General features: G+C 45.0%; 1 protein-coding gene across 2 annotated transcripts in view; it reads left to right on the top strand.

Moving 5' to 3' along the window:
- Positions 1-16,464, top strand: part of usp45 (ubiquitin specific peptidase 45) — a 45,439-nt gene that overhangs the window by 27,079 nt on the left and 1,896 nt on the right. Inside the window, exons 9-18 of one of the 2 annotated variants that reach the window (XM_079503266.1) lie at positions 8,668-8,755; positions 9,189-9,527; positions 11,123-11,204; positions 11,633-11,724; positions 12,311-12,367; positions 13,515-13,646; positions 13,794-14,496; positions 15,172-15,269; positions 15,433-15,519; positions 15,781-15,925. In XM_079503266.1, the coding sequence (XP_079359392.1) occupies positions 8,668-8,755; positions 9,189-9,527; positions 11,123-11,204; positions 11,633-11,724; positions 12,311-12,367; positions 13,515-13,646; positions 13,794-14,496; positions 15,172-15,269; positions 15,433-15,519; positions 15,781-15,925 (1,823 nt within the window). The remainder of the gene's footprint in view (positions 1-8,667; positions 8,756-9,188; positions 9,528-11,122; positions 11,205-11,632; positions 11,725-12,310; positions 12,368-13,514; positions 13,647-13,793; positions 14,497-15,171; positions 15,270-15,432; positions 15,520-15,780; positions 15,926-16,464) is intronic. The other variant, XM_079503267.1, reaches the window with a different exon arrangement.

Raw genomic sequence — 16,464 nt, forward strand, 5'->3', positions numbered from 1 at the left:
TCTTTGGGGCATTGGGGCACTGATGTAAGTTGCTCTCCCATCTATGATTGCTACAGGCCTGGACATGGGGCTCACAATGCGTCCCTAGAGGGGCTGAGGGCAGTCTGCTGCTGCCTCTACAGTATGTTTGACTGTCTCTTGACTAGATTGCTCTCTGGTGCTGCTTTTTCAAGTGCTCAGGTACCTACAGTAGCTTTCCTAGCTTTCATTGCGTGTGTGTGTGTGTGTATGTTTGTGTGATGCCACCTCACCTGGTACCATCTCAGCCTGCAGCGCATATGCAGTCACTGGTGCGTTCAGACAGGCAGACATTGCATGCTTATTGCTCACGCACGCACGCACGCACGCACGCACGCACGCACGCACGCACGCACGCACGCACGCATGCACACATGCACACGCACACGGACACACCTTTCCCTTGCACCTTGAATAGAATAGAAGGAGTAATAGAAGAACGGATTTGCACTTGCTGTATCATAAACAATATTGAAAATGAGCTCCATTTTGTTTTCTACTGCCCGTTGTACCATGAGCTATGTCAAAAGTTATTTAACAGGTGTAAAAATATATATCTGATATGGTTAAGCGACGCAGAGCGACTTTTTAACATAAGATTTTTGCACTTGCAGAATATTTAGAGAAAGCATGGGACAAACAGTCCTTTCTGTGTGCGTGCGTGCGTGCGTGCGTGCGTGCGTGCGTGTGTGCGTGCGTGTGTGCGTGCGTGCGTGGCTGGTTTATCCTAGCCTGGCTAATAAGCCAGACCGAATCAGCCGTTGGCAAAAAAAAATTGCCTGCCGGCGGATTACGGTCTGGAGAGGCTCAATTGTACGCCCATTTCCTACACCAGTGAACTGGTGTGGCCAATCGGGACACGGTATGCAATATGGGCGGGCTTTGGTACAGTGACGTTCAATGCTTGAGACCTTTGACTGACAGTAGCTCTGACCAATTGCGTCAAAGAGAAAATGTTTGAACCCGCCCCCCGGGAAACAAGATCCATACACAGCATCTCCAGACTCAAATACCACACGACAGTGTGATTTGAGTCTGGCTTATTAGCCAGGCTAGGTTGCTAAGGCCGAAGGTTTACTATGTCATCTGTACACGCCATTTGCCATTGTGTTCTCCCTGGAACCTAAGCTCTCCCAATCAACAGGAAGGAAGGAACAGGAAGAAGCAAGGTCAAGAGTTGCTTTTAAATATTTCCTTTCTCCAGTGCAATGACCTTCAGAATAGCTAGAGCATACTCTTTGGATATACGGTACTGACACTGTGCCCCCGTTGTCACTTCTCCAAACTGCCGCAGCCGCCGAGAGGCTCGGGTCTGACCTTGACCTTTAGTGGGACGGCTCCTTTTCTCCTTTGCACACCGCCCTCATGTACAGTATGTGTGTGTTGAGAGCCAGGTTAATAGGGCTCACCGGCTATTAGACCAGGCTCAGTGCAAGTGTGTGTGACATTGGTGGTCTGTGTGTGTGTGTGCGTGTGACCGTGTGTGTGTGTGTTAAAGCACGTGCACATATATACATGCATGTGCTTTCACCCGTAAGCAGCTGGGTGCCTGACACCATGGACTGTTGCCAGGCCAGACCTCCCTCTCCTCATGCCAGCTGTACGGGGGGCCTGGTCTGAGATCAGATCAACACCAAGCCCAGGCAGTCGCATGGATGTTCTGGTCAACGGGACGCACTCTCTGGTGCCAGGGGAGGTCTCGGGCTATTTAGTGGGGGCAAAGACGGATGACAAGTAGCTTTAACTGTTCTGTATTCTTTTCATGTAAGAGTCTACACAATGTCTGTCTGCCAGATACTGTGGATCAGATCTCTTCATATGCAATCACTCAAGGCTAGCAAGCAGCATGCGCAAGTTTCAATCAAAAGCATTCTGCTATTCAATGTCTTGATTGTTAGCTTAATCTGTTGAAATTTTGCCCAAGTGGATGAAGAGGCCTCGCGGAGGCATTCATTGTACACCAGCTTTCCTCTTGGACTTCAATCCAGTTCATTTTCCACCATGGCCATTTATTGTATCCACGGTGCATTTTTCAGTACACGTTCTCTCGCAAACCTTTCGAGTTGAGCTATAAAGGCGCCTTACAAGAAAATTGCAGGGGCCAACAATGAATCCAGTCTAAGTGCTATTTTTTTTTTATCACAAAAATCATGCATACACACAAAGGTACAGATAACATTCTGCTGTATACAGAGAGGCTGAGGACTCGAGGAAATAAAGCACACTGAAGGTTGTTTTTCATCTGGTTATAAAATGTCAGACACTGACTAGACTAGCCCATTTTGGGCGGGAACCCCTTTTGGTGTTAGCAATATGTTATGCTTTAGCTATTGAAAAATAGCAGATCTACAAGCTCATAGCACGCCACCGAGTGGCGCGCTATGAGCTTGTAGGTCTGCTATTTTTTTTAAATCAAGACATTTTTAGAATCTGATCTCAGGTCAAAATGGGCTAGAGAATCACTATACAGGCTACTGTGGGCCCAACCTGTCAGTCAATAACAATCCTCCTGTCGGAGACAAAAGAGCATATGTCTGCATTTGCATTCTGATATAATAGTGAAAAGCCCCCTCCATAGCCTATTCAATACGTCCTGTTCTGTTTTCTTGTACAGCTATACTGTATAGATACTGTGTATTGTGCGATATATTTCACTGGCACTAGCTGTTGTACAGGTTAGTAACCACTAGCAGTGATACTTTTGACAGCAAACTTTGGTTTAGTTTTAGTCCTAGTCTTTTGAATATAAATGTAATTTACCGGTAGTTTTATTCATATTTTTTCTTTAGTCTAGTTTTAGTCTGCAAAAACGATTTTAGTAGACTAAATCTATACGGTTGATTTTGTCGACATACTATTTTGACAAGCGTTGGTGTCATAATAGCAGATTTTACACATCTGCAACACCCGAGCACAACCAAACTAATGACTTGTAAAATAAAATGACTTATCTAAAAATGTACCAGCAAAATAGAAAACCTACTGAAGTAAAAAGAAAAATACCTCTGGTAAAGAAATGTCCCAGTATTACATTGTATTATGGCGGTGGATGCTGAGGGTTAAGGAGATGATATGTAAAATGTACTTCAATAAAGTTATTTATTTATTGTGCCCAAATATGGAAATGACCAAGCCCGATATCAGCGCAATTCGGCATTGCTTGGCAATGGTCGACATCAGTGCAAATTGGGGGATTATGCCCAAAAATTGCCAAGATGCGGGCGAGTGGATTATGTCCAAATATGTCTGTCTGATTGATTGAATACTTTATTAACAGTGCAGAAATAGCAATTCATCAAAACATGTAATGACATACAAATATACAGTACATCATAGACTCACATTCTTTTAGGACTGTTGGTTCCACATTTTTGTAGCATAGGAGGAGAACATATTTAACCCCTTGTTTTAGCCAAATATGGGTTGAATGTGATTAGTGGTGCTCCCTCTGGTGTTGTGGTTGTGGATGGCGTTTTGGGAGTGGTTTGACAGGTACATGGGTGTCTTTGTGGTCTGGTAGATCAGGCCCATTGCAAGTTGCTGTACTCTGTCCTCTACCCTGAGCCATCCCAAACTAGCAAAATAAATATAGGGGTAAGGTGAGTTGAGTAAGGCCAAGCCGTGGCCTGGCCAGTTTGTGTCGGGATGTCTGGGGCCTTGTTTTTGGGCCATCTGTGGTGCTATGGTAACATGAGGTGCATGGCTGCATGCATAGTCGTAGTTCCCTTGAATTAGTGCTCCTGTTAGAGTCCTCAATGTATTATTACTGACATCTTACTGACATCAGCGTAAATCGGCCTTGTTAGAAAGACAGTTTACTGTACTGTATGTACACTATTGTAGTGTACATTTGTAAATTATAGTTCTATTTTTCTCTGTATTGTGTGTGTGTGAGTGGGGGCAAATGTGTGGTGACTCTTGTGCAGGTGCATTCTGTTGCGTGCGTGCGTGCGTGCGTGCGTGCACGCGATGCGTGCGTGCACGCGATGCGTGCGTGCGCATGTGCCTGCCTGCCCGCCTGCCACAGCATGCAGAGATTTGCCTTGTGTCTGGTACCAAGTCATCCGGCTATTAATCGTGTTTGCACCGCAGCTGTTTGCATGGGCCCAGGCCAGATTGGGAGCAGTGCTACAGGGCCCTTCTGCCTCTCTTCCACTGGGATGAGCTTCAAGACTGGCACATTCCCACTGATCGTCACATTGGAGCTCCTCTCTACTTCTCTCCTTTTTTTTAATCTCACTCTCTTGCTCTGTTTCTCAATGTCTCTCTCTCTCTCTCGCTCATGATTCTCGACTTGCTGCAAGCACACTGTGTTGCTTGTCAAGGGCCTGTTTTTTGCTGTTTGCTGAATGGGTACCAGTCCAAGATTATTCTGTGCTCAAATTATTGGACAAGCGATGTTAAATTGAGCATCCTTGCATGAGAACGTAAAAGTTCACTGTAATTCTTTGGTTAAAATAAATATGTTGTAAATAGTTTAGTATGGAGGTAATCCATGCGTTTTAAATGAATGCATGAACATTCCTCTAAACCCTATAGTAAAACAAGCCTGTGTATATTTAACATGAGACATTCCATTACATGCTCACCATCTTTTCAATTGTCAAAACACTGACTGAACCGGTTCTAAAGTGTGTGTGTGTGTGTGTGTGTGTGTGTGTGTGTGTGTGTGTGTGTGTGTGTGTGTGTGTGTGTGTGTGTGTGTGTGTGTGTGTGTGTGTGTGTGTGTGTGTGTGTGTGTGTGTGTGTGTGTGTGTGTGTGTGTGTGTGTGTGTGTGTGTGTGTGTGTGTGTGTGTGTGTGTGTGTGTGTGTGTGTGTGTGTGTTGGATGGCCATGGTGTGTGATGGGTGACCATCGCTGTGTCAAACAAGTTGCAACTTGCAAATCTGTTATATACTTCACTGCGATATTTACATTATTATTGTTATGACTTGTGGCTGCACTTTAACAATCGTTAATGGAATCGGTTCTCAGTTTTATTTTTTATTATGCATTGGTATCAGATCGGTACTCGGTATCAACCGATACGCAGGTCGAGGCAATCAGAAAGGGAAACATGGTTTTGGAGCATCTCTAGTTCTACTGTGAGTGAGGTCTGTACTCTGTACTGGCCAACAGGTTGCTATTGCTCTGGCCATTGGGTGCCCATCTGCCCCAAACATCTGTCTCACTGTGTGTGTGGGGCCAGCGACATACTCAAACATCTGTCTCACTGTGTGTGTGGGGCCAGTGACATACTCAAGGAGAGGCGCATTAATGCCCAATTTGTAGTTGACACACTCTGTACTGCAGTGGCATCCTGAAGCTATTGATTCAGTCTGATATCATTATGATTTGCATAGCTCCTTGATGCCATTGTTGACTCACTAAGGCTTGGACCATGAACAAACTATGTATGGTAGGCAGTAGGCACTAGGCAGCAGAGTTGATGAGTTAGGTTAGCAGATCTAGCATGCGTTGCTGAATAGTGAATACTACACGATATCTACCCTACCCCACTGGGGCGGCGGTGGCTCAGGGGTAGAGTGGCTGGATGGTAACCGCAAGGTTGCCAGTTTGAACCCGGGCTCCCCCAGAGTTGGTGTCGAAGTGTCCTTGAGCAAGACTCTGAACCCCTAATTGCTCCTGATGTGCTGGTTGGTGCCTTGCATGGTTTCCGCCGCCATCGGTCTATGAATGTGTGTGTGAATGGGTGAATGTAATGCACAATATATGTAAAGCGCCTTGGATAAAGGAGCTATATAAATGCACCATTTACCACTCCCACGCATCCTGCCATTGCTGTAGATCTGCGTTAATTAACAGTTTGACGCCATACCACGCGGAAAATCGGGTAAGAAATGGTCCGTCGTCTTGTTATGATCAGATGCACCAGCGGCCATGACAATGCGAAACGAAACCAAAGTGCAGAGCAAGTTGTAGTCCAAACAAACCCCCCGTCCACTTGCATTGGGCTCAATTTCCCAGAAGCCCTAGCAGCCCAGCATACGTTTCGATTTCCGGTTTCGTCATCATAACATGAAGCTCTCTCCCCCTGCTCCGCGGCAGAGGCGGACTTTTTTTATTATTATTAATGCCTTGTCCCAGATGGCAGGAATGAATGAATGAATGAATGAATTAATTTTATTTGTATAGCACCTTTCTAAACATATAGTTACAAAGTGCTTTACAGACAGGTTAAAAACAACAATCATGATTCATGAACAGCATCAGAAACGACAAAGCATAAAATAACAAAACATCAAGGTCATCATAAACGGCAAAAAGTAAAAAACAGTATCAGGAAAAACACTTGACATACAAATGTATTTTTTAAAAGCTGTTTAACTTCCTTAACCCAAGCCTTAAAGGAGAATTCTGGACCAAACATTTTTTTGTACAATAATTTGATGTTATTATATCCAAGAACGAGAGGTAGAGGTGAAAAATTACATAAACTCCATCCCTAGCCCATCCAGAGCTTTGATTGTGCGAGGTGGGGCTAAATCGCTTATTTTTATCACTCACAAAATCTGTCTTTCATCATGACTAGATATGCTGTACAGTGTTTTGTCTCAAATGGGCTGCCGTAAAAAGGCGAACTACCGTAAGATCCACCGCACATACTCGATGGAGTTATGTCATTTTACTCTTCTCCTCACACATTCTTGGATATAATAACATTAGATTAATGTAAGAAAATGGTTAGTAATTCTCATTTAACTCAATCTTCTTCCAGTGCCTAACTTAACTAAAACTAAAACAGGGGCGGCGGTGGCTCAGGGGTAGAGTGGCTGGATGGTAACCGCAAGGTTGCCAGTTTGAACCCGGCTCCCCCAGAGTTAGTGTCGAAGTGTCCTTGAGCAAGTCACTGAACCCCTAATTGGTTTCCGCCGCCATCGGTGTATGAATGGGTGAATGGGTGAATGTAATGCACAATCTATGTAAAGCGCCTTGGATAAAGGCGCTATATAAAATGCACCATTTACCATTTAAAACTTGATTAATTAAACCAAAAACAAATGCCTATATCCAACGGACACAGTTCATCTTGCATTTTCCTGCAAACCAATTCATTCTAAGTGCTACAATGATGTGTTTGTGCTTGTGAGTGTGGATGTTTGACACGATTACAGTGCACATGTCATCCTCACTGGTTTAACTAAAGCACATTGAATGCACCACTGACTGTTTATAAGCTGCACAAACCTGAGAAAGCAGGGAGGCACTTAATAAGCATGAATACCATGGTGTGGCCATTCAGCCTTATGGCACGTGTCTAACAATGCTCATTTGCGTGCCTGAACAACAGCTATTGCTTGCTGGCCGGCACCACCATGGGAACATGCATGTCTGGAGTCCTTGAGAAAACAGAATATCCATTTTCTTTCTTATTGATGGTTGTGTTTGCATTAGATTTGATTGTATGCTGTTGATTTCTTTCTTTTGTTTTACTTATTATTATTACTTATAATTGTTGTCCCCCTATGGATATCCAGGAATTCAATCTCATCTTCACACCCCCGAATCAATGTGTGATGTGATTTTATGCTATGGGGGTGGTAAAGTATTTATGCTTGAGGCTGGTGATATAGTTCATGTTTATTGGCAGCGAAATTGAATCCACCATAAATATTATTTCACCAATGTGTTGTGTGTGCCCTGTCCAGACCAGGGTACAACTGTACATGCCATATGGTTCTCCAAATAAAGGGAAAGATGGGCATGTTATTTATTTGCTCAGGGTAGGGTTATTCACGTTGAGTCATATTATGTCTTTATAAAATCAAACTTGCACATTATCAGTGGAATATTGCTGACTCAACTACATCAGGAAAGCCATATCCATGCCGATGGTGTAGGATCACAATACTTCAGTGTTGGAAAGTAACTAAGTACATTTACTTAAGTGCTGTACTTAAGTACAATTTTGAGGTATTTGTACTCAGTTGAGTATTTCCAATTTTCAACACTTTAACTTCTACATCTCAGAGGCAAATATTGTACTTTGAATCAACTGCATTTATTTGAAAACTTTAGTTACTAGTTACTTTGATATTATTATTACAAAACATACATTCAACAATTCAACAAGTAAGTCAAAGAATTGAGTACTTTTTCCACCACTGCAATACTTGCTTATTGGAAGTCAGGTGTCCCAGTTCACCACCCTCAATCTAGACTGGAGACCATACTCTTTTTAGAGTGTCTTTGCTCTTTTTAGAGTGTTTTAGACCAGGGGTTCTCAACGTTTTTGGCCGGGGACCCCCGGAAATGCTTTGGCAATGTCTCGGGACCCCCGCCCCGCCCCCTCCCGACCCCCAATATAAATTGACTGCTACAATAACCTTAACCCATTTTGGGCGGGAACCCCTTTTGGTGTTTTAAGCATTATGTTATAATTTAGCTATTGAAAAATAGCAGATCTACAAGCTCATAGCGCGCCACCGAGTGGCGCGCTACGAGCTTGTAGGTCTGCTATTTTTGAAAAATCGTGAAAAAAATTAATAATAATAATTTGGGGACCCCCCAAACTAATTTGGCGACCCCCTGAGGGGTCGCGACCCACGGGTTGAGAACCCCTGTTTTAGACTAGTGTCTTATCGCTGCTTGCAGCTATATTTCTTATTGTGTCATGTCCCTCATGCCCACCCTTTCTCCTTCCTCAGGGCTCCACGCTTCAAGGGTTACCAGCAGCAGGACAGCCAGGAACTTCTGCACTACTTACTAGACTCCATACGAGTAGAAGAAACCAAGGTGAGTTTACTTAGGATGTCCCCAAATGTGGTTATTGCTACAGCTTGTATCTAACTTTAAATCTTAAAGAGTTTAGCTTTTCAAGTTGTCATTTAACGTTTTCAATTGGATTGCTGAAAATATGTATAGCCAAAAGAATAATGCAAGGCCTTCCATTCCATAAACATCAGACTGTATTGACAAATCTAACAGTCAGTTAGTTTGACCACAACAATCAATGTCTCAATGATACCACAACGATCAGCAGACTTTTCTGTGGCGTTTATGCTGTGCTCCACTGGGATTAGTGTCCAAACAAAACAGCAAATCTCAGTCATTTGGATCACGACTGATCTGCTCACACAAAGTTATTCAAGACTAGTGAGAAAAGCGTCATGTGGGACATTGAGACAATTTGTACAGGCACACAAGGTCCGCTCTTTTTTTTCCCCAGCCAGCCCATTCTTTGTATTTCAACCTTATGGTGCCATGTTTTCTGGCAAGTGAAGAGTGTTCCTCCCCGTGCGGGGCAATTAGACGAGGACCCCACAGCGGCCCGTTCGCAGGGCTGAGCCTGGCTGGCCCCCCTCAGCCCCACCAGCAAGCTCAGTGGGCCCAGGAGGAGGAGAGGAGCGGGTGTGCGTGGAGTGGTCACCCCGGGGCCTGGGAGGGGGCACAGGCAGGGCCTCCCCTGGTCCCATTCAAACTTGTGAACGCAGACAGTTGTGCCACTTGGGGGACTTGCAAGTGGCACGACCGGCATCATTGTGTGATCTTGGGAAACCCACAGCTGGTGAATGAGCTGCGGGGCCGGCCCATTGTGCTAGAGGGTCAGCCCACGCCCCCCTCCCGCTCACTCGCACACACACACACATTGGTCCCCCCCCCCCCCCCCCCTCCCCAAACTAATCAAGGCGACAGAAAAAGGGGGTGGGCAGGGGGGTTACAGGGGTACAGGGTTAAGCCTGCTCTCTTCATCCACTTCAGACAAGCTCAAGTATACAGCCAAGCACAGATACAGTAACTTACTACCCTATATCCGAGTAGATTCTTAAAATGAAGGACGGCGTGCCTTATGAAGGTTCCCACAATGCATTGTAGTGCTCAAAAATATCCGAGACACAAGTAAAAATTACATCTGACACACGCATCCTTGCATGTTTAATTTTGCTTAGGTCATCAGTACACTTTTGATACTTTGTGAATGTAAACTCATCTAAATTGCAATATCTTAAATTGGACAGTACACACACACACACAATTACCCACACGACCTCGCCTTGCACGTGCCACATGACTGGTCCGTACTACGGAGGGTGTCACCAACCTTTGAGCCCCTAAGTGTTTGTGTTGATGGGCCATTAGCATGGGAGGTCTAAATATGCTAATTCTAAACACAGCCAATTATCGCCGATTAGCTGAGACGGTAGGTATTACTCTCTCAGGGCATGGCCTGTCCTTCTTCAACCCATCTTCTTTTTAGCTTCCACCACCAACCAACCATCTCCACTGCACTCCACCCCACCCCGACCTCCCTCCCCCTCGTCCCCCTCTCTGTTCTGTGCGGGACAGACAGCGCTGTTGGTTTGGGAGAGAGAGAGAGAGAGGGGGGCAGGGGTGGGGTGCTGGTAATTAATTAGTAGGCGAGCCTCCGCGTGGCCTGAGTGGGTTGCGGGCCGGCCGGGGCCTGGATGGGATTAACAAGGTTTTTTTGACCTAAATAGTCATTCCAGTGCGTGGGTGCCAGGACAATGGGGGACGACTGGTCGGGTCCACAGACACAGACCACGGCCAATTATCTATTGATTGGTGCTTTACTGTGGCGGGGCGCCTCTTCACAACTCTCTCACCAACACACTCACTGACCATGCCACCTTCAATAAGAGGAGGCTGTGGAGACGACACTGACACACACACACACACACACACACACACACACACACACACACACAGTAAAATCCCAGTGTTAACTGAACTCAGAAGAGTGTAAATGAAACCAAATTGACGCATAGTGTTCCATTTGTTTCACACACACTTCGGAGTTAAATTAACGCTAAGGATTATACTGTGCACACACATTCCCAGACGACAGATCATGCTAATGTTACTAGACAAGTACAGTGATTGCTTCATCTTAATGATGCCTCTAATATGTGTACCTGTCAAACTGACCATTATCTAAAATTACATTTAGCTAATTGACGTAACACAGATCATTAATCCACTTCTACACTTAATGTTTTTTCTTCCCACTCTTGAAGTCAAGTAATTTAGGTTCAGTTCTCTATCTGCATCAATGTATATTTGTGTGTGTGTGTGTGTGTGTGTGTGTGTGTGTGTGTGCGTGTGCGTGTGTGTGCGTGCGTGCGTGTGCGTGACGTTTGCCAGAGAGTGAAAGCCAGCATCCTGAAAGCCTTCAACAACCCCACAGAGAAGACCGCAGACGAGGAGACCAAACGCCAAGTGAAAGGTTTGAACACACTCATAACATAGCCTGGATCAATAGCCCCATCTTGTGGCGTATGTTGAAATACACCTCAGGCCATTTTAAGCAGCAGGGTCCTACTTATAATACTTTAACTGTAAGCCAATTATAATGACTTTATATTTCAATTGGAAGAGGTTGGGTTAATGTTGCTGTGTTTGCCAGGCCTACCAAGTGATACCAAGTGTTGGTATCAGAAGCCTCTTGACCACTACACTGCAAATGACCTGTTCACTGTTACTATTAATAATGCTGTTCCAGTGCTCGTTTATCTACGAGTGCCTAGTTTGACTGAAGTCAGAGTACTAAGTGGAATGGAATATGTTCCTTATGGCTCTGTTTTTTATGCTGACTGATGAAACAGTTCATTATAATCCAGAAATGCTTACATGAATCTCTCATTTTTCCTACAGCGTATGGGAAGGAAGGTGTCAAGATGAACTTTGTCGATCGTATCTTTGTAGGCGAGCTGACCAACACAATTATGTGTGAAGAGTGTGAGCATGTAAGTGGTTGTGTATGTGTGCACAATTAAAGAAAAGTAACGTATAAAATCTATATTCCAGGTTCTGTTTTTGTTTCTAATGTTTGACATTCTGTTGTTGGCGTCTATATAGTCATTTGAGAATACATTCTCCCTAAACAGACTGGTGCCTCATTGTGTTAGGTTAGGTGTTCTACAAGTGCTGTATGTGTTCCTGGCAAGGCGGTGATTGCCAGTGCCACGGCACCCGTTTCCCTCACCCTCAGTCTGAAGCCGAGGCCCAAGGCTGTTGCCGTAGCACACTCTGTTTTGTTTCACCTCTTCAATAAAGCATAGTTGAGAGTCCCAATGTTTTTTCTTTATAGCGCAAATTACAAAGGTAGCTTCTAAACTGGATGTTCACAGTGTAATTTGTAGGCTAATCAACCCAATTGTCTCTGCTTTTAGGCTCTCAAGTTGTTTTGATTTAAGCTGCACGATGTAACTTTGCTCTTCTACCCTGGATTGGAACCTGGTTTCCTGGTGACGGTGACATTTAGTGATGTTTATTTTACTGCTGAAAATATAAACTGATATATTTTCTTTATTTTTCTTCTCTGCCTCTCAGATTTCAACAGTGAAGGAGGCCTTCATAGACATCTCTCTACCCATCATAGAGGAGAGGGTAAGCCTTTATATAACAGTGACGTATAACGACTAACATTCATGCCAGACAGTACAGACAATACAAGATGCGGCCTGCTCATGCATTGAAGGAAGCATGAGCTCAGTTCGGGGCTCTCCCCAGGTTGGCAGAGGTAGAGTAGCGCCGTCTGCCAGGATTACAATTTAGGCAATATCCCACCCCCGATGACAGACTCGGAAGTGAATTCCTCATTAATTTTTTTCCCATAGACGTTTTAAAAAGTATTTATTTAAAGAACTTTTAAGCCTCGGACAAAGCCAACTCTTGTTGTGACAAATCATGACAATAAACACAAAGTTTTGGGCCGATCAAATATTTAAAAAGAAGAAAAAAGGGCAGGGTATAACACTTTAAAAAACGTTTTTCTTCTTTCTAATTATTTGATCGGCCCAAAACATTGTGTTTATTGTCACAACAAGAGTCCGAGGCTAAATACTTTTTGAAACATCTATGGGAAAAATGAATGGGGAATTCTCTTCCGGGCCTCTCGTTTTCATGAAAGACTGTGACGCTCTATTGGCAGTTGGCACCGGGTAAAAATGTTTTACAAAAATCTGAAGGACTAATATATATATTTTATAAGTGTTTTACTTAAGTCGGCCTCCTGGTGGTGCTATAAAAGGCAGATTTGGAATACAGTTTGCATACAGTTTTACGCAGATCGGTGCAGTTATAGGTAAAGATGCGACTGCCTGTTATAGCGCAACCTTGAGGCTGAAGTGGGAATGTACGTGCACAGTTTCACCGCAATCGGACACTGCGTTCATGATTTGCGGCATTTTGTTCAAAATGGGCCACTCCTGCAGACATTAGATGTCTAGCCAATCAGGATGGAGTATGAGAAATCTGAAAGTTTCACTGTGATCAAGTCAACAGTGCCAGAGATTACCTGATCACAGACGGACACACAGGCGGACGGACAGACAAAACATAGCTTCTCCAGAAGATTCTCCCATGCCTTCGGCCTGGTGGAGACAATTAAGCGCAGAAATCCCTGGTTGATTGATTAATGGCGAGACCATTTTCATCAACAGAAAAATACATTCTACTACTGTATACAGACCATTTCTTTATGGTTTCTTCATAACATTGAAATGCTGTGATCTTTTCTTTTCGTCATGGTCAGATATCCAAACCGTGCAACCCTGGAAGGCTGGGTAAGATCCCACGGGAGCAGGAAGGTCACACGTCTCACACTGATGAGATGGTCGCTGCAGCACACTCTCACAATAGGAACACCAGGAAGCTCAGTGGGCAGGTGTGTACAGTGTACACGTGTGCGTGTGATTAGTCTTACGTTATTTTTCATTCCATTGAATTTCTTATTCACCGATATGCCTGAGTTAAGAGTATTCTTTAATATTTACCCCTCCTTACAATCCTTGTTGATTCTCTGTCCTGCCAGAAGCTGCAGAGCAAGAGATCTCCAAGTTCTGTGGAGGAGAGGGGAGCAGTCTGTGGAGTGGAGCGAACGGAGGAGGAGGCGGTGGCGGCGGCGACGGCTAGCGGAGCGGCCCGCGGCGTCTCGGTGTGCAGGATGGCGGCTGCAGGCAGCCTTTCGGACGGCAGCGAGAAAGACTCGGGCCCTCAGGACAGCAGCAACGACGCTGACAGCGAGGCCTCGGAGAGCGAGTGGACCCCGCGGCCCCCCTCTTCCGGCCAGAGCCACTTGCGAGGCTCCACCCCGACCTCCACCACCACCCTCACGCCCTCCCCGACGGCCATCTCCAGCCCGTCCCCCTCGCCGTCCCCTTCTCCCAGGCAAGGCGGCGCCGTGGAGCAACTGGTCAGCGCCGTCTCGAAAATGAACCTGAGCTCTACCTCTGCGGCGGACTGTTCGCCCGCGATGCACTGCTCTTCCGAGGACCCGGGAGAGACGCAGCCTCAGCAGCCCCGCGATGTCCCCCACCACCATCACCACCACCACCACCACCAGGGGGCCTTCCAGGCACTCTCCCACAGCTACACTCCCTGCTCCAAGGAGTGCTCCGTCCAGTCCTGCCTCCATCAGTTCACCTCCGTGGAGCTGTTGATGGGCAACAACAAGCTGCTGTGCGAGAACTGCACTGAGCGCAGGCAGAAGCAGCTCCGCAAAAGCGGCTCAGCCGGTGAGAGCAGTGGTGTCACAGGGTAACTGACGGTGGGGAGGGGTGAGCGTGGGTAGCCCGGGTAGCCCGAATTTGGTGTTTTATTTATTTATTTTGTTCTATTTTAGCTTATTCCTGGCCAAAATTCCCAGGTAGGCATGCTTTGGCTAGGCAAAAATGGCACAGTCGCCGTTCAATCAATCTTAAATGGGCCAATAGGCTTTGGGGGGGATGAAATCACCTATCTGTGAGAGTGAGGGTGGTGACGCGCATGGGTGAGAGAACTGCGCTTGTTTGCCAGGATTGTTTGAACTGGGGATGCCACGGTATATCAGCCGTATATCTGTTATCGCCTGATATTCAATTTTGCACTGGCAACCAATATGTTGGTGTGTGTTATCTGCAGAAAACAAAAAAGACAAAAATAAACAACAACATCAGTATCGGCTATTAGTCAAATTGTTATTTTAGACATCAGTATATTGGCACAGAATTTCCCAATCGGTGCATCCCTAGTTTGAACTTTACGCACTGACAGTAATGGAACCTAGATCAGGTTCAACCTAGAGACCACTGCCCCATTTGTTTACATATTTCTCTGATGACATTATTGTGACGTTTTCTCACGGCAAGAATACTAAAATGTTGTAACCAGCTTTTTGACTTGAACTTTGTGTAAATGTGTTGTCTGCACAGATAAGAGGGCAGAGAAGGTGTACACCAGTGCAAGGAAGCAGATACTGATCTCGTCACTGCCACCTGTTGTCACGTTGCATCTCAAACGCTTCCACCAGGTTAGAACTTTGAAGTTTTCCCTTTGCACATTTTGCTGAGGTTAACCGATATCCTTAGACATTTTTAATTCATGCACAATGTTATGTAATGTTAATAATTTACAGTGCATTTGGGCTGTATCCTGCGCTGTTGTAATGTGTGTTGGGGTTTTGCTTTCTTAAGGCAGGGATGAACCTACGAAAGGTGAACCGCCATGTTGACTTTCCTTTGGTCCTGGATCTTTCTCCATTCTGCTCTGCAACCTGCAAGGTATCCCTGCTTTTACTGCTGTTAGCAGACACAGGCTTTACTGCAATACGAGCTTTAAAAAAATAAAATAAAACTGATTTAGTTTAAAATTATTAAATAACCTTCTGATATTACTGTTAATAGAGAAGATACAGTTTTATTTTTGTGTTGATCCTCTCTGATTGTGAAGAATGACCAGGATGTCACATTTTACAAAAAAACATTTATCTTTGTGAATGTGTGTCGCCTCATGAAACATATTCTTCTTATTTTCTTTGGTAGAACCTGGCTTCTGCAGACCGTGTCCTCTACAACCTCTATGGGATTGTTGAGCACAGTGGCTCCATGCGTGGAGGTCACTACACAGCATACGTCAAAGTCCGTTCTCCCCCGCGGAGAGCAGAGCCACAGCGCAGGAACCTGCCAGGTAAGGGCCCGTCTCTAAGCTATAGCAATAGCCTATCCGTTGGGAGACTTGACTCTCTAGCTGCCTGCAGCACTGCAGTCTCCCTCAAATGCCTCTCAATGTCATGAAACTATTCCAGCACAGGCAGCGCAAATCGTCGCCTATGCGCTCATGCAAAACACTGTTTAAATGGCTTAAGCATCTAACTTGCAACATTGTTTTTAATTGCACGATTTTAATTGCTTGTACACTTGGAAATATGATAAATATCCTACCAATTTCATAGGACATTCCTTTACAAAATATATTTTTTTCAGGATTCTTAATAGGACTGGTTGTTAAAGATCCCTAAATATAGTATTAGTTTTATATACATTTTAGAAGTGAAAACATATGTTTAGATGCATGTGACAGCCTGTCAGCTGGTCAGACAATGCTGCTCCACTTTTCTACGACAGGTGAGGACAAAGCCTACGACACCCCCCTGACCTGACGTGATATTTTGCCGGGTGCAGGTTCAAGTTCATGCGGGGATGATAAATGCCGAGAATTGCGGTGAT

Source organism: Electrona antarctica (genome assembly GCF_951216825.1).
Source record: "Electrona antarctica genome assembly, chromosome: 6".
NCBI lineage: Eukaryota > Metazoa > Chordata > Actinopteri > Myctophiformes > Myctophidae > Electrona > Electrona antarctica.